This window comes from Chiroxiphia lanceolata, chromosome 21 (genome assembly GCF_009829145.1).
Source record: "Chiroxiphia lanceolata isolate bChiLan1 chromosome 21, bChiLan1.pri, whole genome shotgun sequence".
Classification (NCBI taxonomy): Eukaryota; Metazoa; Chordata; class Aves; order Passeriformes; family Pipridae; genus Chiroxiphia; species Chiroxiphia lanceolata.
This window is the reverse complement of record NC_045657.1, coordinates 8,985,796-9,011,255: the sequence shown is the minus strand read 5'-3', so window position 1 is coordinate 9,011,255 and position 25,460 is coordinate 8,985,796. Positions and strand designations below refer to the sequence as shown.

Below are 25,460 nucleotides of genomic sequence, written 5' to 3'. Positions count from 1 at the left end.
CCTCCAAGAGAGGGATCCTGGCGGGGTGATGCCAAAACTCCCCCCGAGAAACGGCTTTGGAAAGGAAAATAAGCACACAAAGTCATCCAACCACATTTATTTCCTTGAAAAATAGGTGATTTCTTAGTACAAAATACCAGCCCAGTGGCTCTGCTGGGCGTTAAAAAATAGGGGATGAGGAAAAAAACCCCATAGTTTTTCTCCTGGCTGCTGCATTTGGGATCGTTAAACGTGCTTCCCATCGTACCCTGGCTGGGCTGGGGGGGGTCACAGCTTCCAGGTTGGGACACAGGCACGAGCAGAGGCAACCAGAGACACAGAAATCCTCTTTAAAATCCCCCCAACCCACCCCTGTCCCCCCAAAAAGGGGGGGTGGGTCAGTCCCATTCCCAGCCCCTCCCTGGGGGGTGCAGGATCAGGCTCAGGGGTTGCTCAGGAAGGCTCTGGACCTGAGGAACTCTCTGGGGGTGGCACTGATCCCAACCCCCCCCCCCCCAAATGGGGGTCTTTGTACCACAAATAAAAGCAAAAATAAATACATTTGACACTGGCACTTCAGGTAGGTCCTACAGATAAACAGAGCTGGGGTGCCACAGGAGGTGCTGGAGGGGTTTGACTGGACCCATCCCAGGAAAAGCTCCTCTGACCACATCAAATTCCTTAAAAAAAATAGGCATTAACTCATTACAAACCCAGCTGGGAGGGACAGGGGCTCTGCAGACCCCTCAGCACCACGTCTACCCCCAACTCAGTCTTGCAGGGTGATTTTTCCCTCTACCAGGCTGCATTCCCTGGGAATCCCAGGGGAAAACCCCAAATCCTTCATTTCATTTTCGTCCTGGATGATGCTGTGGGTGGCCACATCCAGGGATGGGCAAAAAAAACCCCACAAATGCCCTAAGGGTTGTGCTGGAAATGAAAACCAAAATATATATATATATACATATGTATCTATGTAAAGATGTATCTATAGATGCAGATCTGTGTATATACAGATTTATATATAGAGATATCTCTGTCTTTCTAGAGATATATATCTAAATATAGACAGACATGGATTTATCTCTGTCTAGATATATCCATATATAGATACATATATATAGACACACACATTATATATCATCAATCAACCCTCAAAGAGTGGTTTAGCTGCTTACTGGCTGTCTTGGGGAAAAAATAAATCACAAAAATCCCACACAAAGAAGGGTTTCCCCAGAAAGGATCCCGCTGGGTTCAAGTCCAAGGGCAGAGCAGGAGGGGGACACATGGGTTGAGTCCCCAGAGGAGGCCTAAAATCTGGGAAAGGGATGGAACAGGGAATCACAGGTATTTCTGCCCATGCAGGCACAGAGGTAAACACAGCTGCCAAGGGGGGCTCGACCTGTGCAGGACCTACACCAGGTCACAGCAGCCCCAGAAGTGCTTAGGTTGGGGTGGCCACTGCCTTAGGGGGGGACACGGGGCCACCCCCTTGGTCCCAGGGGACGGTGCTCATTCCCCAGGGTGCTGCAGGTCCCAGGGGACCCCTGCCCACACCTTCCCCCCTCCTGCAGCTTGAGTGGTCCTGAAAACAGACAGACAGACAGACAAGCGATGCAGGAACTCCAGGGCAAGCAGGAAGGGGGTGGGAGCCAGGGCAGGACCCCCTGGAGATGCCTCCAGCCCCGGTGCCCCCACTTCTGGCACTGGGAGCACCCAGTGCTGGGATGCTGATGGTGGGGGGACCATCCTCCTCCTCATCATCATCCCTGCCTGCTGCGAGGGCAGGGATGGGTTGGAAGGTGCTGGTGGAACCCTCAGAAGAGGCAGGAGCCCCTCAGGTCCCTCAGAAGAGGCAGGAGCCCCGCAGGTCCCGTGGGACCCTCAGAAGAGGCAGGAGCTGCGTAGATCCCGTGCCCGGCCCAGCTCAGCGGCCAGTGCCCGGCTCATGCGGGTGGTGGTCACCCTGACACTCTGGGCAGCCTCCACGGCCCGGCTCAGGGACCAGTTGAGCTCGTCCAGCTCCTCCAGGTCCAGGCTGAGGCAGCGGTGGCGGGGCTGTGCCCGGGGGGGTCGCTGTGCCCGCCCGTTTCCCCCGGTGAGGCGCAAGGGGGCCGCGGCCGTGGCGGGGGCTGAGGTAGGTACCGCTGGGGAGCAGTAGCTGAGAGGAAGAAGAAGGGGACATGGGCTCAGTGTTGCTTCTGAGCCCCCTCCCCAGGCTCTGTGCCCCCTCTTCTGCCTTGTTTTCATCCCTCTCCCCCACCTCATCCACCCCCCCTCTCCAGCACCTTCCCGCTCCGCTCAGACCCCTCCCCAAAGGAGCTGCGGCTGTGTCACCCCATTCCCACCTGGATGGGATCTGTGGGCAAACCAGCAGGTCCTTGGAGCGGGCACAGCCCCGCCTGGGTTCATCCTGCACCCCTGGGGGATGCTGACCCACCCTGGGCCCCCTCCCCACCTGCCCACAGAGCATCCTTACAGCACGGAGGGCACGTAAGGCACGAGGGGGACGGGGGCGAGGCAGACGGTGGCAGCGGTGGCAGCAGGACCGGCTGCCAGGTACCAAAATCCGGGCTGATCCGACTTCTCGGCTCGGGGACCAACGTGGGAGCCTGGGGACGATGTGGCACCGGGGCCACGCTCTGCTGTGGGGAGAGAGGAAGGTGGTTGAGGGGTGAGATGTCCCCAGGGGTGCTGGATGTCCCCAAGGAGTGCTGGATGACCCCAGGGGTGCTGGATGTCCCCAGGGGTGCTGGATGTCCCCAGGGCTGTGCATCGAGTGGCAGCCCCAGGTGACATCACCCCCTGGGCAGCCACTGCTGGGTGGGAACACCTATACCCGCAGGTGGCACTGCTGGCTGGCACTTCTGTCCCCAAGCAGTGTCAGGGAGCTGAGGGCTGTTCCCTGCCCAACTCCCACACAGGGATAGGCTGTGCCAAGCACGTGTCACCCTCGTCACCCACCGTGCGTGGCTCTGTCCCTGCTCCCTGGCACGGGGAGGCCCAGAGGTGCCCGGCAAGTGGGGCAGCGTGTCCTCCTTGAGGTGCTGTGCTGGGGCTGCTGGGTGGCATCACCCGCCCGGAATCCACCTGTGGAGAGAGCAGAGAGGAAATCGGGAATGTCCCGCGCAGAACAAGGGAGGGATGTTGGGGAAGAGCAGAGTGGTTTTTGGGGGTGGCTGGGATGGGCTGGGAGGTGGGGGCTGCTGCAAAGGGGGTCTGCAAAGGCAGGTATCCAGGACAGGTTCCCACTGCTCCCAGTGACACCAGTGGCTGCAGCCCCAGGGCAGAGGGGTCTGGCCGAGGGGCAAGGGAGAGCCTCAGGTCATGAGGAATGGGATCTCCGCTCCCCGAGCCTCTCTAATTAATGAATAAGTCATTAGCAGCTCTGTTAGCAGGTGGTAGGGAAGGTCAGAAGGGGCTGGGGGCTGCTCCCCACTCACCCGATGATGCCCCGCTCCTGTGACATCGGGGGCACCCCGGGGTGCCCGGCTCCTCTCGGGGTGCTGGGGCAGCACGTGGTGTCCCCCCCTGGTACCGTGTCCCTGCCAAAACCCAGCGTCAGCACGGCCGGGGACCCCAAAGCGGGGGTGGCCACCCCATCCCCCAGCACTGACCGCCAGCAGCACCCACCTCTGTACTGTCCCCGGAATGTCACCGCTCCCGGGGGGCTCCCAGGGTGCTTCTGCAGGGAGGGGCGTGCCCGGGGCCCGGCGGGCGAGGGGTCCGACTCGGAGGCTGTGGTAGAGGAGAGGGAAGTGGGGTGGGATCCGGTGGGTCCGAGCCCCAGATCTGCAGGACCCGCCGTGGGGTCTTATGGGACCACCAGGACCTGCCTGGTCCCCGCAGTCCCACAGCCCCACCAACATCCCAGTCCGTTCGGGGAGGGGCGTATAGGGAGGGGCTTGTCCCCTCTGTCCCCACCCCGCTGGGGTCCCACTTACAGAGGTCCAGCTCCGGCCTGTCCCGTGGCAGCGATGCCGACCTGCCCCTCCGCGTGGGTGCGACCCCGGGGGCCACCCTGCCCCGCGCCGGGGGGCTCAGCTCCCTGCGGAGGGGACAGAGATGCTGTCACCACCCAGACCCCTCGCTGTCCCCACCCACCCAGCTGCCGGTCCCCCCAAGCCCAACCTCTCCCTGTCACAGCAGAGGTGGCACAGGCTGGGGGTGTCCCCACGCCCATGGGACAGGGACACAGTGCCGCCCCCGGGTCCCTCCTGCCACCTACCCCGAGGGTGCTGCGTCCTGGGGGGACGATGGTGCGCTGCCCACGGGCTGCCTCCTGGTCGGGGCGACACGGGGAGTGGCTTTTCCCTCGGGATAGCTGCGGGAGCGGTGCAGGGTCTCCTCCAGCCGCCGCCGCAGCCGCCACACCTCCTCCCGCAGCTCCCGGATGGCCTGGCTGTGCGGGACAGAGGCCACGCTGAGGGGCGTCTGCAGCCACCAAAGACCCCAGCAGGGCTGGGGGACCTGGGGGAGGATCAGCTCCATCCTCCCAGACGCCCCCATCCCCACCACCAGCACCCAGTAGCTGTGAGGCTCCCCCAAAGCCAAACCTGGGGCTTGTCTGGGCTGGGGGTCCAGCCTCAGGCACCACATGTGTCATGAGTCTGGATGGCTCAGCCCCAGCGAGGTCCCGGCTCTCCAAGAAGGGGAAACTGCTGCTGCCCAGCAGAATGTGGGGGTGCCTTTAGGGGGGTCCCTGTGCCACCCAGGGGGGGTTTGGCTCGGTTTGGGGTTCCACGGACACTCACTCGCGCTCCAGGCGGGAGCCCAGCAGGTCACAGCGAGCCGCGGTGAGGGACGGCGGGTCGGGGGACAGGAGGGTGGGGGACGGCGTTTCAGGGGATGGTGGGGGGCTGGTTGGGGCTGGGGAGGGAGGGACCCTCCTGGTCATGGCTGAGGGGTGTCCACTGGTGCTGGCACAGCTCCTGTCTCCCACCTCCGAGTCCGTGTGAGCTGCGGAGGAAAGGGAGCACAGTGAGTCAAGGCTGGCAGCGTGAGAAATGGGGGTGTTCCTCCCGCCTCAGGAGAGAGAATCTCAGGAGACACCCCCAGTCCTGCACCCAAAGGGGTTTGGGAACACCATAAACCAGAGCGTCTCCCCCTCCCCAGGGCCAGGGCCCCCCCAAATCTCTCTCCCTGTGGACTCGTCCCTCCCCAAACGCTGCCTACTCACCTCCGTCGCCGCCGGGGTCGGGCCCCGCCTCGCTGCCCGCGCTCTCGGCCCAGCGAGGGGGGGAACTGCTCTGCGAGGGGGTGCTGGGGGGCAGGCAGGGCCCCCCCGTGCCCCTCTGCCCGCCCGCCAGGTAGGTACCCATCAGTGCTGTCTCGGAGGGAAGCGGGGTCGTCTCTCTGTTCCGTGGGGAACGGAGGGTTCTGGGGATGGGGATGGAGGGTCCCAGCGAGCCGGGTGTCCTGGGGATGAGAGAGGTCATGCAGGGAGCCCTCATGGCTCACCCCCCAGCCATGGTTCACCCTGCACATCTCCAACCCCCCCAGCACCTCCGCCCTGCGCCCCACGGCCGTGAAGCCTCTCCCTCCATCCCTGCTCCTCTTCAATCCCTCGCAGACAGAGCCGACAGCCCGTGCCCCCGAATTCCCGAAGGCAGGTGCGGGGGCCGTACCCGGTGCCAGGGGGGCGGTGCTCGGGGGTGTGCACGGGGGGTGACACCCTGCTGGCCTCCGAGCCCACAAAGCCGCTGTCGGTCTCCGGTGACACGATGCGCTGCTCCTGCAGGGGCACGGGGACAGCAGGATCGGTGCTGAGCACCCCAGGACCCCCGGCAGGGTTTGAGGGTGCTGGCAGGGGGGCACCCATGGGATTCACCTTGCGGGGCCCGTGCTGGGGGGCAGCGCTGCCCGTCCCGCTGCTGCGGCGGGACAGAGGTGCCCGTGGTGGTCCGGGGGCCACCAGGTGGGGCTTGGCAGTGGCTGGTGGCTCCTCAGAGATGGCAGGGGATGGGTGGCCCCGTGGCCCCTCTGCATTTGGGGGCCCCCTGGAGGGCAGCAGCAGTGCAGCTTTTCTCTCCGGGGGATGCCTGTGGGGGAAGGGAGGGAGAATGAGGATGAGGCAGAGCAACCCCAAATACGGGGAAATCCCTGGGGCAGCAGCTCTCCCGTGGAGATCATGAACTCTGAAGCCAGTGAGGTAAAACGGAAGCCTGGATGGCAAATTCCTGCTCACCCTGCCTAGGAATTCGTTCTCCCTCAGCACTTACAAGGGGAAGGTCTCCAGGTCGGCCCCCTCCTCCAGTGACCGTGTCCTGCAGGGGACCTTGCCGGGGCCACCGTCCCCTGCTGCAGGTCCATCCACCTCCTCCTGGGACCCGCTCCCTGCCAGGCTCAGCTGCTCCAGGCTCAGCGACTGCGGCAGGGACTTGAAGTGCTTGTACCTGGGGGGGATCACAGGGTGGTTTGGGGGAGATGCTCCCCGCCCGAGCCTCTCCCAGGCTGCCCCGAGGGCACTCACTGCTCCAGCAGGTCCGCGAAATCCTCCTCCACCCGGAGCTGCTTGTGCCAGAGGGGCCAGGGCAGCCCCCCCCTCACTCCCTCGTTGTCCCCCGCTGTCCCCAGGGGACCGTCCATCAGCTCAGGGCTCTGCAGGGCACAGCAAAAGGGGGGGGTCGAGAGGCTTGACACCCCCCAGCTGCAGCAGGGTGCCCCACCCCAGCACCTTTGCACCCCCAGCTCACCTCGGGGCAGGGGGAGTGGGGAGCCGGCGGTGGGGACGGGGCTGGGGGGCAGCGGGGCTGTGGGAGGGGCTGCAGAGGGGACTGTAGGGGGGGCTGCCGCCTGTCCCCCGGCTCCAGCCTCTCCTTCAGCCCCTCCAGGCGCAGCCCCAGGCGGTAAATCTCCTCTTCTACCGCCCTGAAAAGACATCGGCCATCAGTGCCGGGGGGGTGTACAATGACCCCCGAGGCTCCGCGGGTTATGAAAGAGGGGGCCGTGGGGGTCGAGCACGTACCGGTCAGGATCAAATCCCCCCGCAGCCCCCGGGAGCTGCTGCCGGCCCCGCAGGTATTCCCGCTCCAGCGCATCCTGCGCGTCCTTCAGCAGCCTCATCCTCTGCGGCACAAGGAATGCGGGGTCCGACCCTGCCCGTTCGGTACCGGGCCCCAAAACCCACCCTGGTCCCGCCACCCGCCCCGGGCTGGGGGTCCGGGAAGGGGCTGACACACCTGGAGCTGCTCCGAGGGTGGGGGGCTCCCCGCACGGATCCATCTTTCAAAGGACTCCACCTGGCCGGGAGAGCACGGGCTGAGCCCGGCCCTGCAGCAGTCTCCCCTCTGCAGGTCCCCTCAGCACCCCCCTGCACCCCCCCCCCACTGCCCCCCATCCAAAGCCTCCCCTCAGCTGCACTCCCGGCAACACCCCCGACCCCAGCCCCCCCCCCCCAACAGCCCCTTTTCCCGCAGCCCCTTCCATATCCCCCCTCCACTATCCCCCTCAACACCCCCCCCCGCCTCCCCACAGCCCTCCAGCAGCCCCCACCCCTGCAGTCCCCCATAGCCCTTCTCCCACAGCCCCCCTGCGGCCCCCCCAGACCCCTCCAGTAACCCCATGAACACACCCCCTCCCCACATCCCCCCAAAAGCCTCCACTCCTGCAGCCCCCCCATAGCCCTCCTCCCCACAGCTCCCCAGCAGTCCCCTCAACAGCCCACCCTGCCACCCCAAGTCGCCCCCTCAACACACTCTCGCCCCACATCCCTCCAGCAGCCCCCACCCCTGCAGACTCCTCAGCTCTCCTCCCCCAGGACCCCCAGTACTTCCCCCAAAATCCCTCCCCGCAGCACCCCTCATATCCCCCTCCAGTCGCCCCCCAACACACCCCCTCCCCACGTCCCCCCAATAACCCCCACCCCTACGGCAACCCCGTTTGCCCCCTCCAGTCCTCCTCCCCGCAGCCCCCCCAGCACCCTCTTAACAGTCCCCCTTCCCACAGCCCCATAGCTGCCCACAATTCACCCCCCCACCTACAGCAGCCCCCACCCCTGCAGACCCCCCTACACTCCCCCCAAAACCCCTCCCTGTGACACCCCCCAGACCCCCCTCCAGTCACCCCCCAACACACCCCCTCCCCACAGCTCCCCCTCAGTCCCCCCAGTAGTTCCCCCCCAGCCCACAACTCCACAGCCCCCCTCCCCACAGCCCCCACCAGCTCTCTCCCCAGCTGCCCTTCTCCCCACAGCCGGGGGGCTCCAGGAGCCCCCCAGTAACCCCCCTCCCCGCAGCCACCTCAAACCCCCCCAGTCGTCCTCCTACAGCTCCACAGCAGCCCCCACCCACTCAGCCCTCTACAGCCACCCCCACAGCCCCCCTCCCCGCAGCCCCCCAGCACTTTTCCCACAGCCCCCCTCCCTGCAGCCCCACGCAGACACCCCCAAGGCCCCCCCAGCACACCCTGGAGCCCCCCCGGTCCTTGCCTGTGCCTGCAGCCTGCGGCTCTGCCCCGCCAGTGCCCGGGTGAGCCGGGGGCCGGGGCAGCAGCACGGCCCGGGGCAGCTGGGGCAGCCCCCCCCGGGCGGAGGGGGGGATCGGGGGTGGGGTGAACCCCCCCGATCTGATGGTCCCGGTGCTGGACCTGCGAGAAAACACGAGGACAAGTGACTCCGGGGACCCCCTCTCACTGTGAGGAGCCCGTGGGTGTTGGGTGAACATCGCGCAAAAAAACGGGGCAGGAGGGGGATGAGATGGACGGGAAACGTGGATCAACCCACCTCCAGATGGCGAGGTGGAGGCTGTGGCCGTGGCCGTGCCAAGAGCTGCCATCCGGGCTTGTGGGATGCTGAGGGTCATCACACGGCAGCCGGTGCCCACGGTGCCCACGGCCAGGCTGCGGCTGGGCTGGGGCGGGTCCGAGAACAGGCTCACCTGGGCAGGGACGGCGGGTTCAGGCACCCACCCTGCACCCCGACCCCGGCACCGCCCACCCACCGTGCCCCCGGGGCACCCTGAAGCACCTCGGGTGTGGGGGGGGCACAGCCCTGCCTCAGCTTCCCCCCCCACGCAGGGCAGGAGGTGGCAGAGGTGACACGGGGACACGCTTCCGCCGGTGGCCCTGCCATCTCGGCGACGTGCCTCGCCATTTTAGGGACACTCTGGCTCAGTCGTCACCCTGGCACGGAGGGAACCCCACCACGAGTGGGGCACGGTGGCCCCCGGTTTGCTGTGGGCTCTGCGGTGGCCTCGCCCTTCCCTCCCTGGGCCGGGCTTGCTCAACCGCAGCTCCCCCGGAGGAGGAGGAGGAGGGGGTCGGGGGAGGAAGACACCCTGAATAACCTCAGGGAGGGAGGAGCAGAGTGGGGGACCCCCCCCCAGCCACCCCGACCCCACAGCCACCCTGACCCCACACCCACCCTGGCCCCCAGGCGCAGCTGGTCGATGGTGTTCTCAGCCTCGGCGTACTTGGTCAGCAGCTTGTGGTAGTCGTCCTGCAGGGAGGGGACACCAGTGGGGGCCAGCACCCGGTACAGGGGGGATGGCAAAGGGGGGAGGCAGCCCTGTGTGAGGACAGCAGGTCTGGGGGGAGTCCTATGGGTGGGTGACACTCTGGAGTGCAGAAACCCACCCCCCAAAGCACCCGGCCCGTCTGGGGCAGATGTGGCCCCTGTTTGTCCGTGTGGGGAGAGCCCCCCTCTACTCCCAGTGGACAGGAGGGCATCGCAGGGGACATCCTTGGGGAACACGAGCATCCCTGCCTCTAGCCTGAGCACTGCCCACATCCCTGCCTCCTCCTTCCCTCCTTCCCATGTAGGACTGGGAAGGGGTGCCCAGCACCAACCTCCCGTGGGTGACACAGCACCAAATCCCGTGGGTGACACAGCCCCAGCTCACGAAACCGGTGACATCCCCATTTCACCACCCCCCCTTGGCCCCCCCCACCCTGGTGACCCTCCCAGTGCGACCTCTCTGGCCGAACTGGGAGGAGTTGGGCGTTACCTGGAGCTGCTGCACCAGCGCGGTGGCTTGTTTGGGGGACCTGAACTCCTGTGGCAGCCCGGCGGATCTGGGGGGCTGCGGGGGTACCCCCTCCCCGCTGCTCAGCAGCACTTCCCGCACGATTTCGGCCGGGGACTTGAAGCCAACGGGGCCACCGGGCACCCTGGGGCGGGCGGGCAGGACCCGGCCCCGGGGGGGGCGATAGCTCTGGTCGAACTTCACCCGCGCCTCCACCTTGGACAGGTCGGGCAGGGGGTGGTTGAGGCGCCCGCGGCCGTACTGGGTGCCATCCGTGCCCGTTCCCGAGGGATCCCTGTGCCCCTTGCCTCCTGTTCCCCGCCGGGGGCTCAGGGACCGCGACTGCCGGGCGGGCTTGGGGGGCACCACCGTGGGCGCCGCTTTTTTGGGCACCCGGGACCTGTCGTGCAGTTGGGATGCTGGGGGGTTCCCAGCGCCCTGGGGCTCCTCCGGGGGTGCCAAGCCAGTGGTGCCAGGGGCTGTTTGGGGCTTGGGGACAGGCTCGGGGCTGGTGGCATCGCGGGGGTCATCAGTGGAGAGAGACAGTGGGAGGCTCCGCCTCGGGGTCCACCCCTGCCCGTGCCCTCCAGAGGTGCCCCCGGCTGTGCCCCAGCCCCGGGGCCGGCGGGATGGGGTGGTAGGGCCAGGGCTGGCGTCCGACAGCGCCGAGGTGTCCCCACCATCCGTGCTGCAGCCGCGGGGCTGGCAGAGAGCCCGGTGCTCCCGCAGAGCCTCGGGGCTGCCGCTGGACCCCGAGCCCCACCGGCCCTCGCAGGAGAGCTCGGGGTAGGGCTCCCCGTCACTCTCTGCCCCCCAGGGCCCCTCGTCCCCCCCGGAGCTGCCTCGCTCCTCGTCCTCCTCCGCCAGGTCCTGCTGCGGGTGCCAGCGACCCTCCTCCACCGGGGACCCCTCCTCCGGCTCCTCTCCGTCACCTGCAAAACACCAGCGGCGCGGGGCTGCTGCCAGCCGGACCCAGACGGTGCCCCCACCCCTTCCGCAGCCCCCCTTGGCTCCAGCACATCTGCGACCACCCCCACGAGGGGCTTTGGGCGGAAGGGAGGGGACGACTCACCCCACGGTGGGCTCCCGGCACCCTCCCCCAGGCCGATGACCCCGTCCTCGTCCATCCGCCTCTCAAAGTCGTCTTCTTCCTCCTCCTCCTCCTCGTCCTCTCCCTCCCAGGGCGTCAGCTCTGTTTGTGTGCAGTGCAGCCATGGTGCCGGGCTGGCCATGGCCGCGGGCACGGCGGCCCTGTCACTTGTGCCGCTTCATGGCCCGATGGTGGTGGCGGGCTGGGGACCTCCTTGTCGCGAATGTAGGTCACAACATCGCCACCGCGTCCTGGGGGGGGAGGGAGGAGGGGGAGGGAGAGGGAGGGATGTCAGCAGGACACAGTGGGCTCTGTTTGAGGTGTGTTTCCCCACTGCCAGGGTTTCCCCTGCTCCCCGAACCCAGGGGAAGAGCAGCCTCCCGCGATGGGGGGACACCCTCGGATCAGCCCCCCGGCTCTGCATCCCACCATGGAGCGGGAGCTGCCACATAACTCACAGCTCATGGTGCCCTGAGGTCCCTGTGGGGAAGGAGCCCCCCAGAGCCACCCCAAAAAGCTTGTCCCCTCCCAGGGAACACCCAGCCCATGTTGGCACCCTGTGGATGTCACCCCAGCCGGGCGGCCGCAGCCTGGGGACCATCAGTGGTGCCATCACCGTGCAGGATGGTGCTGGGGGAGGCAGGAGCATCCCAAAACCCCTCTGGATCTGGGGGGCTGACAAGGAGAGGGATGGCAGCAGAGACCTGGCACACTCATTCCATGGATAACCCAAGAGCACGAGCTCCCCCTCACCCCCTCCCGGGGTTCCCAGAGCTGCAGCAGCAGCTCGAGAAATGCCGGATGTCCAAACCCCAACGCGGGGTGTGTAGCAAGAGAGGCCACGGGCTTCTCCCATCAGCATCCCCTCAGGTAGATCAGAACCCCACCCCCCCCAGTTTTGGCCAAAAACCAGGAGCAACACCAGCCCCATGCAGGGGACACTCACCCTGGGCCAGCCCCCCCAGGACACCCCCATCACCGTGAGCCCACCTGGGGTCCCCAAAGCGGCATCACTCAGAGTACCCCAAAACCTTCCTGTGCCTGTGGGGCAGCTGAGCTGTTGCAGAAGTAGGAAATGGTTCTTCCTGCAAGTTTGCAGGCGGCCACCAACCTTTTAACCCCATCCGGCCCTGCGCAGTGGGGGCTGAACCCTCCTCCCACAGCCATTTTCCATCCAAAACCTTTTAGTTTTTAATCCAATTCGGAGCAAAACGCTGCAGGAAAATAGGGGAGGGGGACCCCTGGGACCATCAGCCTCCAGAGGACATCAGGATGAGGGTCTGCCAGGAGACTCAAAATTAAGCCTTAAAGCCCCAAAATTCAGCCAGCTGGACCCTCCCTTTGGAATTTCCAACCCTCTCTGGATTTCCAAGGGGGGGTGTCCACCTGGCCCCCCCACCCCGAGATGCTGCTCACAACCCCAGGGATGCTGCAGCCATACCCAGGCACCGTGGCACGTCCTGGCACATTTGCAGGCAGCCAATTAATCAGCTCGTTACTGTGTAATTAGTGGCACGCGTGGGAGAGCTTGACGAGCTAATGAAACCACAGCACAGTCCCTGGGGTGGCTGCCTTTAGCCAGAGGGTGATTTTGGGGTGCTGCTGGCTCAGGGGTGGTGGTGATGAGCAGCAAACCTACCCATGCCACCCGCATGCTCCGGGAAAAGTCTCCTAATCCACTCCCAAGCCTCAGATATGCAATTTTTTAGGGTATTAGTGGGGGTTTGGGGGATTATTTTCCAGTGCCACCTGGTTCTAGGTCCTTGGGCATCATCCTTGCAACTCACTCCAAGCCCAAGCTCCAAGGAGCTCCAAGCTCCTGCATCTTTGGGGTGTTCCAGGCAGGGAGAAAACCCTAAATCACCCCTTAGGGTTTTGCAAACCTCCTGGGCTGTTTGCATGAGGTTTTCCCCCACATACTGACTGGGTGACTCCATTCTCCACACCTGGAGATGCTCCACAGCTTCTCCTGCCACCAGGGCTGCCCATGGGATGCCTCAACCCCTGCACTAACACAGCTAAAGAGTGATTTTGGCTTTAGCCCCTCTCTGAGCTGGGGTGTTTCTAGTCCTAAACCCTGAATCACATCCCAGTCTGGAGAGGGGGCCTGGAGATCCCCACCAAAGTTCCTCCCATCCCACCTCAAGCCCCTCAGCATCCCAGAGTGATGAGGAGCCCAAACACCACCCCTGGGGGTCCCAGAGGGCTGGTGGGGGGAGAAAGGAGATTGTGGGTCCTGTTTTCTTGCAACAAAGAGGGTTAAAACATTTCCCACCCGGTTCTGGCAGTTCTTTAACCCCATATTGGATATCTTGGGTCTTTTTTCGGGGGGAGGGTTGAAGAAGGCCATGCCCAACCCACACACCATTGCCTGTCACCCCATTTCTGAGCAGTGGTGCCCAGGCTGCACTGCCCACAGCAGCCACAGTCTGCAGGAGCCACTTCCAAATCCAACCACATTTGCTGCTTTCCCAGAAAGTCCCTCCACTGATGGTCATGGTGGTAAGAGAGAAAAATCTTAGCTTTTGTTTTTTTTTTCTTCCCCCTTTAAGTGAGTTTCTCACTGTTATGGGAGCACAGAAAAGCTTGAAAAATAATGTTGTTCCATAAACAGGAGCCACAAACAAATGCAAAGAATCCCAATATTTATTATTTTTTAAAAGTTTTGCTCTTTGAAAGCTGGGATTTTGCAACAACGTAATTGGAAAAGGAGCTGAAAAAGAAATTGAAAAGCCTCAACAAGAAAAAGTCTTGCACCCCTGAACTCTGCTCTGCCCTCAGCCCCCTTCCTGCCCTCCAGATCTCAGCCAGGGCTGTCCCAAATCGTGGCTCAGGGTGGAGGTGCTCGGCCGAGGGAGGGGATGCTCACAGCAGTGATGAGTGCTGCCAGGTCTCTGCTCGGCCTGCAGGCAGGAGGGGTTGTGTCTGCCTGTCCCTGCCCTCAGCTCCTGACTCCTGATCCTGCCTGCAGGCAGTGATCCCATCCCTGTCCTGCTCCCTGTGGGATAGACGGAGGTGGGAGGCTGAGACCGCCCAACTCATTACATGTGTGAGGCTGAGAAACAGCGGCACAGTCGAGGCCAGCACGGATCCATCCTCGCTCCCGGGTTTATCAGTGGTGACAGCAGAGGAGACAGAGCATCCTCTGCCCCGGGGCTGGCTGAGTGACAGGGAGGGGGGGACAGGGCTGCTGTCACTCTGCCTTCACTGCCCTGTCAACCCTGGGCAGAGCAGGCGGGTTGGGGGGGCTCTAAACCCCACACCTCCATCCCCATGGCCCCTGAGCGATGGGGGATAACCCTCCCTCCCTGTGCCCCCAAAATCACTTGCCTGGGAAGGGGGTTAGAGCCCCCCTTGCACATCTGTGCCTGTCTGGGACGCAGGGGGTCCCCAGACCCCCTTTGACCCCCGTCCTGGGTGAGGGATGGATATTTTGCATCTCTTTTGGGGAGGTTTGGAGGAGGCCAGAACAGCCTCAGGCTGGAACTTGGCAAGGGGTGTCTGCACTCCAGGAGGGAGGAATTCCTGGTGTATAAACCCTTTTTTAAAGCCCACAGACTCCCGTTTTTCTGAGCATGAAAGAGGGCAGAGGAGCGGAAACGCCGCGTTCTTGGTTTGCATTATTTCCTACCAGAACAAGGGAGGGACCATCACAGTGAGGAAGAGCCTCACAAACCCCCTTGTCCTCTCAAAGAACACACGCCTGTCACCACACCAGGGCTCTAAAGCCCACGTGTCACCCAAATTTCACTGCCTGGAGGAGCCAAACGTTCCCCCAAGTCCCCCACGCTGGCATATCCCCATGGAGAGGTACCAAAACCCCGGGAAATGCATCTCTCCATCACTCGCCCCGAAGCGAAGCCCCACGGCAGGACAGGGAGCTCCTGCGGCCGTTTTCCTGCCTCCTCCCAGGCACGGGGATCCTCCTGTTCCTCCTGGGGACAGCCCAGGTGTCCCCCCCGGGGCTGAACCCGAGCATACCTGCAGCAGCCGGGGGTGGATGGCCCGTAATGCCCGTGAAGGACAGACTTAATCCCTGTCTGGAGAGAGCTGCCGCTGTCACCGCGGCACAGCCGGTGGCACTGGGAGCCCTAATTAGCACAGGGCAGGGAAAGGTGGCAGGGACACGGCAGGGACATCTTCCACTATCCCAGATCGCTCCAAGCCCCGTCCAACCCGGCCTTGAACACTTCCAGGGATGGGGCAGCCACAGCTTCTCTGGGCAACCTGTGCCAGGGCCTCACCACCTTCACAGGACAGAATTTCCTCCCAAAATCCAATCTTAACTTCTCCTTCAGTTTAGCCGTTCTCCCTTGTCCTGTCACTCCATCCCTTGCCCGAAGTTCCTCTCCAGCTCTCTTGGAGCCCCTTTAGGCACTGGAAAGGGCTTTAAGGTCTCCCCGGAGCCTTCTCTTCTCCACGTTGAACACCCCCAGCTCTCCCAGCCTGTATGAACAGTGTGTGGAGTCCCTCCCTCTCCGCGAGCCCTTAAAACATCCCCGCCCGGGAGGCACTGAAAGGGTGCTGCAGAACCGGCACCCACCGGCTATCAGAAACACGGCTGCCCTTTAAATAAAACACGGAACTGAAGCTGAAAGCTGCCCTTGCGACTTCCTCGGAGGAGCCTCCGGCAGCGGCTCGGCCCCGTGTCCCGCAGCCCCCGCCGAGCCCCGGCAGCGGCTCCGAACCGCCCCCGCAGCCCCCGACGGACCCGCCCGGAACCTTCCGGGCCCGGCGGGGAGGAGGCACCGCGATGAGGAAAGTTATGACAAGTTTCCCCGGGGCCACGAAGGCTCGGATGGCGCGGGGAGGACACGCCTCGGCGAGGAGCGGCGTGTCCCGCATCCTCCTGCTGCCTCCCGCATCCTCCCGGCGCGTCCCGTCTCCTCGGCCGCAGGGACCCCCCGCGGGCCTGCGAGTCCCCCCCGCTCCGCCTGGAGACCCCAACCGGCTCCCAGCTGCCTAAGCCGGGCTTAGAGCACTGGATGCGCCCGGGGAGGGCTGGATGCGGCCCCGGGGATGGAGCCAGCCCCGCGGGCCCCCGGGCTGTGCCTCCAGCTGTGCCTCCAGCGGCGCCGCGGGGGCCCCCTCCTTCTCTTCCCCGCAGCAGGGAGCAACCGAGCCGTTCCCGGCCCCCCCGGGCACAGCTGGGGCACATCTGGCCCTGGGGCACCGCTGGAGGGGCAACCCCCCCCCTCCAACGCCAACCGCGAGCGCCCCGCGCTGCCCACCTGCAGGGAGAGCCCGGGCGGCCCCGGTCCCGATCCCGATCCCGATCCTGATCCCGATCCTGATCCTGATCGCGGTCCCGGTCCCGGTCCCGATCCGATCCCGATCCCAATCCCGGTCCCGCCGGACAATAGCGCGGCCCGCGGCGGGGGGCGTGTCCTCCGCTCATTAGCATACACGCCGCTCCCGACCAATCCGCGCCCGCCGCCGGGCAGGGAGCGGGACGTCGTTAGCATAAACCCCGCCCCCGCTGTATTTGCATAGCGCGCGGCGCGCGGCCAATCAGAGCCACGGAAGACGGGCCTCATTTAAATAATTGAAGCAGCGCGGACGCCCCCTGGCGGAGCGCTGCGCCTGCCCATCCTCCGGGATCGCTGGGATGGGATGGGATGGGATGGGATGGGATGGGATGGGATGGGATGCGATGGGATGGGATGCGATGGGATGGGATGGGATGGGATGGGATGGGATGGGAATGGGGCCGGGACAGGGATGGGATGGGATGGGAATGGTCACAGGATGGGGATGAGGAAGGTCTAAATGAGGGTGGGGATGGGATGGAGATTGCGATGGCAGAGGAATGGGAATGGGGATGAGTTTGGGGACGGGACTGGGGATGGGCATCCCCTCCCAGCCCACCAGCACCACACTCCCACCTCCTCTGCCCATGCTGAGGAGCCCTGGAGGCACCACTGCCCCTTCCTATCCTCCGGGGATCCCTGGCAGGGATTGGGATGAGGACGGGGAGGGGATGGAGATGGGAAGAGAATGAGATGGGATGGGAATGAGACAGGGACAGGACAGGGATGGGAATGGAGGTGAGATTGGGATGGGATGGGGCTAATATGGAGCATTCCCTCCCAGCCCACCACCACCACACTCCCACTTGCCCTGTTGGCCCTGGGGAGCCCCACAGTGACCCCTGCCCCTTCCTCCCCCCCATCCCAGCCCCCAAGAACCCCCCCAACCACAGTCCTTTTCTACCCTGATAGATTTATTGAAAAATTAAAAGCACAAGCTCTGTATATATAAATACGACGACGTTGCCAGCGATTTACAAGGCCTCCAGTTACTCTCTCTGCCTCCCCACCCGTGGCCTGTGCCACCCCCCTGGGCACGGGGGGTGAGCACCCAAGGGAGTGGCCACCACCCAAAACCCCTCCAGCCTGAGCCACGGGCCCGCCTTGCTGTGTGTGTGGCACTCAAATGACAGGGGGGACACCCAGACCTCTGCCGTCCTCCCGCCCGGCCCAGGGGGAGAGGGTGTTTTCCCTACCCCAGACAGGACAGGGTGGAGACTTTTGAGGGACGTGCAGTGATTTCTGCCCATTCTCAGCCTGCCCTACCCAGGCAGCGAGTCCACAGCGGGCGAGGGGACATCTGGGGACAAGCTGGGGGGTGTCTGCGTGCGCGGGCTCTGCGCGGCGGGACCTCGTTCACACCTCGGCGCTGCCCTTCATCCCCGTCCCACTCCACGCTCCCAAAGGCCATCCCCTAAAGGGCCACGTTGAATTCTGTGACCAAGAAGTCAATGTAGTCCTTGTCCTTCAGCTTGAAGGCCTCGGCGATGATGCGGGCGGCCTCCCGGTGCTCTTTGCCTCGCAGGCCCGTGCCGTTCACCTCCAAAATGACGTGGCCCACCTTCAGCTTCCCACAGTTGTGTGCCGACCCCCCACGCTGCAGGAGAGAGGTGGTCAGCTCACCTTCCCACCATCCCTCCCTTGGGCCAACCCAGGTGGTTTTTGGGGGGAAAAAAAATGGGACATATTTCATATCGCTCATGTTCTCCCCGAACCGGCGAAGGAACGTGATGGATATGAGATATTTCGCTTTTTGGAGAGAAGGGATGAATTTGGCTCCCCTCCTGATTGCTCCTGGAGCGTGGCGCCAGCTGGGGTGGCCAAGAATAACCAAGGCACAGTCAGCTCTGCTTTTCTTTTGCTGTAAATAGCTTGAATTTTGCCCCAAGTAAACAGCAAACAGGGAGACAGCTCTGGAGGGCTCACTTGTCTGGCTCTCATCCACCGCTCCCCCTCCCCAGTCCTCTGTCTGGGAGTTTCCAGACATCTGGAGACACCAGCCAAGCTTTCAGGGCTGCCCTGACTCCCTCTGAAACGTCTGCAGCAAATCCTTGGCTCCCAGGATGTCTGTTATGGGATCATCCACAGGACACGGATGCAAACCCCCACAGCAGGATGATGGCTGGGGACGTGCAGGGCTGTAGGAGGGGGAGGCACCCCTAAAATCTCTCCTCTGCTCTGGCTGTGGCTCAAAGGCTTTCCCAGCCTGCTCAGGGAGCAGAGGGATGGGATGTCCATGGAGTTATTCCCGTTCCCAGGCCGCCCTACCTGGATGGTGACGATGCGGGGCAGCGGCTGCCGCGTGTTCGCTCCGCCCTCGATGGCGATGCCCAAGGTGGGAGCGCTCTTGGACACCCGGATCAGACACGACGTGGGCTCCAGGAGCCCTGGCTGTGGGGAGAGAGGGCACTGCTGAGGGAGGCTGGACATCATGTGCCTGCCGCACTCCCTGAGGTGTCCCAGAGCAGGCAGGGACACCCACGGTTGGCTGTCACTGCAGAGGGACAGACGCCTTTGCTCCCTGACTCTTGACATCCAAGATCCCAACCACGGGCAGGGCTGGAAGAAGTTGAGGAAGAGCAGAGCAGCTCTCTGCCTGCCTACCTACAGCACCATCAGAAACCCCCTGATACCTGCTGCCACCTTCCCTTCCAGGCTACAGGTGACTTCGCTGCGCCCTGGGGATGTTCCCCCAGAGCCAGGGATTCTGCCATGCCCTCTGTAGCTGGGAGGGACTGGATTTACCCAGCATGGAGTGAATCAGCCCTACAGAGCCCCTTTCAGCCACTCCTGACTCCTTTCCCCACAGCTCATCCCCCCAGAGAGCTCACTCAGCTCACTACAGAGGATAAATAACCCACCAAAGCACAGCAGAGCAGTTGTTGCCCGGTGGGGAAGGGGGAGCAGAACTGGCCGGATGAGGCAGTGGGGGACAGCCCCAGGTGCCCCCTCCCACAACCAGCAGCCCCCCCGGGCCCTCACCGGCTTGGAGGCCCCTTCAGCCGCCCCCTCGCTCCTCGCGGCCTCCTTGAGGCTCCGGCTTTTCCCAGGGCCCGGCTGCCGGCTCTTGTCCTTGCCGCTGCTCTCGAGCTCCCCGATGTCCACCCCGCTGTCCTCGCTGAGGGTCTGCCCGCTGTCCGACAGCTGGGAGAGCGTGGAGGCTGGGGAGACACGCGGGTTAGAGGGCGGGCAGCGCGGCCCCGGGGCCGGCCGGGCACGCACGGGGCGAGGGCAGATCCCGGGGCCGGGCAGATCCCCCGGGAACGACACCTGGCCTTCGGAGCCAGGCTCCCAAGCTTCCGAATCATGGAACTGCTTAGGTTGGAAAAGACTTTTAAGCAAGCTCAACCATTCCCCAGCACTGCTGAGCCCACCACTCACCCACGGGACTGTAAATAGGGGGAGGTGAATGATTTGACATCAGTGGCTGCCATAGAACAGAGAGTCATTTGAGTTGGAGATGATCTCCAAGGTCCTCGAGTTCAGCTGTTCTCTGAGCACTGCTGAGCCCACCACTAGCCCATGTCCCCAAGTGCCACATCTACACGGCTTTCAAACCCCTCCAGGGACGGGGACTCCACCACAGCCTGTCCCAATGCCTGACCACCCTTTCACTGACGAAATTTTCACTAATATCCAACCTGAACCTCCACAGCTTGAGGCAATTTTGTCTTGTCCTGTCACTTGCTACCTGGGAGAAGAGCCTGACCCCCACCTGGCTGCACCCTCCTGGTAGAAGGACAGAGCTGTGCACTTGTCAGGGGACAAGTGGCCTCATACTCAGGTCCAGGATCCAACCCAGATCCCAAATTGGGATGGAGGGAGAGAGTGATGAATCCTGGGTTCCTGCCTGCTTATCCAGACCATGCTCCACGTGGGAGGAGACTGGGACGGACCCAAGCAAAGAGGTGCTGCCATAAAGGAGCTTTCTTGTCTTGGAGAATAAAGACTCCAAGTGCAGATGGAGACTGTGGGAATGCCGGGAACAGCGGTACAGCTGCACCCGCGGGGAGCGCGGGGTGTCCGGGACAGCGGCTCTGGCACTCGGAGGAGTCGAGGTCCCACTGCGGACACCCCCCGGGCAGGACCTGGCCCTCATTAATGAACCCTCATTAACCGCGGTTAATGAACCCATTGCAGGGACGGGACGGGGCCACAGGAGGGCGACATTGCCACTCGTGTCGGTCCCACAGGGCGGGGGGTGCCGGGGATACCCCCAGGACCCTCCGGGCACCCCCGGGATCCTCCTTCCTTCTTCATCTGCGAGTGATCCCCCGGGACACCCTTCCCTCTGCACCTCCGAGGGACCTTACGGGACCCCTTTCCACCTCCGGGGGACTTTCTGGGACCACACTCCCTCCCCTCCACCTCCGAGGGACCCCCCCGGACCCCCCTTCCCTCTCCATCTGCGAGGGACATCCGCCCCGTACCCCTTTCCCTCTCCACCTCCAAGGATCCCCTGGGATCCTCCGTACCCCCTTCCCTCTCCATTGCCGAGGAATCCCCCTGTACCCCCTTCCCTCTTCATCTCCGAGGGCTCCCCCTGTACCCCCTTCCCTCTTCATCTCCGAGGGATCCCCCTGCACCCCCTTCCTCCTCCATCTCCGAGGGATCCCCCTGTACCCCCGTCCCTCTTCATCTCCAAGGGGCTCCCAGGACTCCAGTTCCTCTCCATCTCCGAGGGATCCCCCTGTACCCCCTTCCTTCTCCATCTCCGAGGGATCCCCCTGTACCCCCTTCCTTCTCCATCTCCGAGGGATCCCCCTGCACCCCCTTCCTCCTCCATCTCCGAGGGATCCCCCTGTACCCCCTTCCTCCTCCATCTCCGAGGGATCCCCCTGTACCCCCTTCCCGCTCCATCTCCAAGGGGCTCCCAGGACCCCACTTCCTCTCCATCTGTGAGGGACGCCCTGGAACCCCCCTTCCCTCTCCATCTCCAAGGGACCCCATGGCACTGCAAGGGGCTCTCAGCTCTCCCTGGAGCCTTCTCTTCTCCAGGTGACCTCCCCCAGCTCTCCCAGCCTGGCTCCAGAGCAGAGGGGCTCCAGCTCTGGGGCAGATCTGCCTCCTGTCCCGTTTCTCTCTCGAGGGGCAGGTGCCACCCACCTCTGGCCTGGGGCAGGGGCCTCACTTCGTTGACGTCGGGCTCGCTGTTGGGCTGGTGCACCTCCACCATGATGAAGTGCTGGTTGGCCCCGGCCTGGGGGCTGCCCTTGTCCGGGGGAGGGGGCGCTGGGTGGGCGGGAGGAGGAGGAGGGGACGGGGGGCTCTGGACCCCTCCAGCCTCCGGGGACGGGCTCTTCAACCTGGTGGGGGACTGGACCCTGGGGAAGGGCCCGATGGGGTGCTGGGTGACCAGGGAGAGCTGGGCATCCATCTGCCTGCGGGAGCCGTGCAGGGACGGGGAGATGGTGGCGTAGATGGCGCTGGGGGAGGAATCCTCGGTGGAGGTGGTGGCAGTGGAGCTGACGCTGACCGTGTCCTTCTCGGGGGCGGTGGGAGGGGGGGTGGGGTTCCGGGGGGCCACGAAGAAAAGGCCTGACTGGGAGGACTCAGAGGAGGGACGCTTGGGCTTGTCCTTCCCTGGGTTCCTGTGCTGGGCAGCTGAGGGGTCCAGCAGCTGAGGGGCTGCAGGAGGAGGAGGAGGCTTGAAGTTGGGTGGTTCGTCTGGGAAGGAGGAGATGTCATCCTGCCAAACCAAGAACAGGTTTTAGGACACCGTGCTCAGCTGTGAGAACTTCTCCAGGGCTTCCTCAGGCTCGTTGTCACCTGTGTCTTTATCTTTTCACAGTGACCATGGCTGGTTGTTACAGAAGCACCTTTCTGATCTTCTGACAATAAGAATATGATTCACAAAGGAGGATGATTAGAGGACAAATCACTCAGTCTCTGCTTTGGCTCCCACAACGCTGCTCCTGCTCAGCCAGCCAGGATCCTTCTCCTAACCAACTGGATTAACTGGCTTCTCTGACATCCCTGGGATGTTGATATAGCAGAGCTACTGAAGCTGAGGTAAAACTCAGTACCCCCAGTTTTCCTCCAGCTCCCACCCGAGGTGCAGCAGCTCCTGCAGGGCCTTACCAGGGACACGTCTGGCAGGGTGTTGATGCTGCCTTGGTGGCAGTCCCCAGCTCCCTCCAGTTCTGATGTGTTCTGAGAGGGCAGAGAAGGCAGAGAAAACCATGTCAGAGCAGCAAGAGCAACCACCACAGTGCCAGTGTGACAGAGAACATGGAGTGATCCCCCAAACCCCCTCCCCCTGCAAGACCAGTCTGTCACCCAAAGGTTTTTGTCTCCTTGGAGGTTCCCTGGAGACTCACATATCCTATCAAAGCAGCTTTGTGGGACACAGGATCTCCTAAGGTAGGAAATGTTCTCAAAGCCTGCTGCGGACCTGACCTCCTGCAGAGGAGGGATAAGCTCCTCTGGACCCAAATCAGCTCTTCCTGCTTCATTTGGAAGGAGCTCAGGCTCAATATCTGGATCCTTCCCAGGAGAAGGGCAATAGAAAATTTCAAAACTCCCTTCCCTTTGCAAGCCAGAACGGTGGGTCTCATGCAAACCAAAGCTGCTTTCCCTCTACGAGTCAAAATGTCATCAGGAAATGTCACACCCCAGTTCTGAACACATCCCAGCTCCAGATATCCGGAAGGGCTCTGGGAATCCATCAGTCTGTCTGTGCAGGGGCAGCTGTGGGTCAGGAGGGACTTGAGGAGAGAGGACATGGATAGAGCCAAGCAGAGCAGACAGGCACCTGGCCAAGTCCCAGGGCTGGCAGAACAGGGGGCACAGAGAGGGTGAAGCTTTTCCCTGGTGAGCTCTGCCCAGGCTCCGGGGATGCTCTCTCAGGGGGGAACATCCTGCTGCTCCTGCAAGGCCCTGTAAGGGCAAACCCAGACTCATCCCCCCTCCCACAGCAACTCCTGCTCTGGAGAGGAGCTGCTGCTGCTCAGGAAGGGAGAACTTGGCTCCTGTCACGTTCCCAGGGATGTTTGTTCTCTCCTGCTGGATTGGGCAGGGCACAGTTTGTGTTTAAGTGCCTGTTATTTATTGCAGGGTAAACAGCTGATTAGTTGAAATGCTGGTGCATCTGCATTTCCCTCAGCTGCTGGAGGCTGCTGCTGTGCCTGTTAGATGCTGGAGTCCCAAAATAGACACGGGAGACAATTAAGAGCATTAGAGAAGAGGCAAAAACATTGATGCAAAGTGCTTTTATTTCCGTGGCTTCTGAAAGAGCCCTGGAGAATGGGAACAAAGAGAAACGGCTTGTTCAGGGAGTGACAGGTAAATCTTCACTTGGGAAACTACTCCTGCCTCTGGCAAAGGTTGGTTTCATCACCAATTAATCCAACATAAGGGCATGTGGCTTTTGAGAGAGAAGCAGAGAATCCCAGACTGGTTTGGGTTAGAAAGGACCTTAAAGATCATCTCATTCCACCCCCTGGCCATGGGCAGGGACACCTTCCACTAGAATAGGTTGCTTCAACCTGGCCTTGGGGATGGGGCAGCCACAGCTTCTCTGGGCAACCTTTGTCAGGCCCTCCCCACCCTCAGAGGGAAGAATTTCTTCCCAATATCCAATCTAAACCTCCTCTCTTCAGTTTAAAGCCAGGCCCTACCCCTTCCCGGGTTACTGACTGTGCAGCAAGGCAGGGCAGGAGACAGATTGGGCTGCAATGTGTGGCAACAGCATCAGAAAGATCAGGCACCACCCAGAGCTCACATGGCACAGGACTGTGCAAATCCAAGCCCTGGTGTGAGGGATGGGCTGATTCCCTGTGTCTGAGGCTGGAGGAAGAGGCAGGTGGGGCAGAAGTCACCTGCCTTTGCAGTGATTGAACTGATCAGGAGCTGCTCTGGGCTGTGTAAACATCAGCCATAAGAATTCAGATCTGATTGAAGTGCCAATGGATTTAAAATCTCGAGTGCCTCCTGTCCCTGTGTGATGTCAAGAACAGAGATTCTCAGCCAGAGAGCTCCCAGAGCTGGGAGAGCTGCACCAAATGCACCACTGCTTGTCCCAGAGCTCCTGTTTGCTGCTGGTTCCTCTGCTCTGCAGACACCTGCCCAAATACCACCTCTCTCTGTGCTAACTCATCTTTAGATGCTGCCCAGAGCCCTGAATCCAGCTGAATGTCTGTGTGCACGAGGAAAGGAGCCAAGGCAGAGATGGTGACATGTCAGCACCAGCCTGGTGGACTTCGGGGACATCTCAGCTGTGTCCCTAACACTTCCCTCCCCACTTCTGCCTCTACCAGCCCCAACGAGTCCACTGAGCTCCTGGCAAATGCAGGAGGACCAGACCACTGTGATACAGAAACATAAAACCTCAGACTGGTTTGGGTTGAGAGGGACCTTAAAGATCATCTCATTCCACCCCCTGCCATGGGTAGGGACACCTTCCACTAGCCCAGGTTGTTCCAACCTGGCCTCGGACACTCCCAGGGCTGGGGCAGCCCCAGCTTCTCTGGGCAGTGTGACTGGGAGCAGCCTATTGTCAAACAGTCACAGTTATGTCGCCACTAAAACAAGAAGAGTCTGTCTGATGCCCCCCCCAAAACCTGCCAGGGCCACCTCCCCCAGTCCTGCCACTGAACCCTGTGTGCCCATCAAGCCCATCCCATGCCATGTCCCAGCCCTGGCCTTGTAGAAAGGACAGTCTGTGCACTGAGATGTGACTCCCCTGGCACACCCTGGGTGGGCACAGACGTTGCCCTCCACCCCCTGATCCCACTGCCAGCTCTGCTCCCCCCCAGCCAGGGACACTGATGCTGCTCATCCTCCTCAGGGCACCTTTTCCTGGTGCAGTGTGTGAGCAGGAGATTTATTTCTCCCCAGCTTAGTTCTTTGGGAGCAAAAGCAATTAAACAGAGATTGCTCTGGGCTGTAAAACTCGATGGCTTTTAAGCCAAGCACGTTGGCTTTCAGGAATTGGCTGTTTTTGAGGCTGTGCTTCCCTGGATTTCCCTTGAAAGACTCACCACCTGCCACTGCCCTGAGAAATGAGTCTTTATTGAGGAGGCTGCTCCCTCCTGCCCACTCCCTGCTCCTTTACCCCATCTGTTTTCCAGTTCCCTGTAGAAACTGGGGGCCAGGTGAGGCCCTTCCTTCACAGAGGAG

At 62.7% G+C, this 25,460-nt stretch overlaps 2 protein-coding genes across 4 annotated transcripts in view; both read right to left on the bottom strand.

The window, feature by feature from the left end:
- Nucleotides 1–82: 82 nt before the first annotated feature.
- On the bottom strand, nucleotides 83–16,378 carry AKNA (AT-hook transcription factor). The gene is made up of 21 exons (XM_032708671.1): nucleotides 16,263–16,378; nucleotides 11,014–11,282; nucleotides 9,924–10,873; nucleotides 9,341–9,415; nucleotides 8,702–8,855; nucleotides 8,408–8,565; nucleotides 7,161–7,220; nucleotides 6,947–7,047; nucleotides 6,675–6,849; nucleotides 6,452–6,579; nucleotides 6,201–6,374; nucleotides 5,607–6,020; nucleotides 5,159–5,397; nucleotides 4,734–4,938; nucleotides 4,208–4,381; nucleotides 3,924–4,027; nucleotides 3,613–3,717; nucleotides 3,423–3,524; nucleotides 2,944–3,069; nucleotides 2,459–2,624; nucleotides 83–2,140 (listed from the first exon to the last, which is right to left on the bottom strand). The coding sequence occupies exons 2-21, from the start codon at nucleotides 11,171–11,173 to the stop codon at nucleotides 1,864–1,866; spliced, it is 4,047 nt and encodes a 1,348-aa protein (XP_032564562.1). The 5' UTR covers nucleotides 11,174–11,282; nucleotides 16,263–16,378; the 3' UTR covers nucleotides 83–1,863.
- An 858-nt stretch (nucleotides 16,379–17,236) lies between these two features.
- WHRN (whirlin) overlaps nucleotides 17,237–25,460 on the bottom strand; it is a 51,116-nt gene continuing 42,892 nt past the window's right edge. For all 3 annotated transcript variants that reach the window (XM_032708039.1, XM_032708040.1, XM_032708041.1), the window contains 5 exons: nucleotides 22,422–22,493; nucleotides 21,447–22,029; nucleotides 19,323–19,501; nucleotides 18,609–18,731; nucleotides 17,237–17,937 (listed from right to left, as the gene is read on the bottom strand). In XM_032708039.1, coding sequence (XP_032563930.1) covers nucleotides 17,755–17,937; nucleotides 18,609–18,731; nucleotides 19,323–19,501; nucleotides 21,447–22,029; nucleotides 22,422–22,493 — 1,140 coding nt within the window. In that variant the 3' untranslated portion in view covers nucleotides 17,237–17,754. The remainder of the gene's footprint in view (nucleotides 17,938–18,608; nucleotides 18,732–19,322; nucleotides 19,502–21,446; nucleotides 22,030–22,421; nucleotides 22,494–25,460) is intronic.

Excerpts from the sequence above, each read along its gene's own strand:
- AKNA (XM_032708671.1), bottom strand. The coding sequence starts at position 11,173 with ATGGCCAGCCCGGCACCATGGCTGCACTGCACACAAACAGAGCTGACG. Across the intron at positions 4,939-5,158 it reads CGACCCCGGCGGCGACGGAG|CTCACACGGACTCGGAGGTG; the intron begins GTGAGTAGGCAG and ends TTTCCTCCGCAG. Across the intron at positions 2,625-2,943 it reads CAGGGACAGAGCCACGCACG|CAGAGCGTGGCCCCGGTGCC; the intron begins GTGGGTGACGAG and ends CTCTCCCCACAG.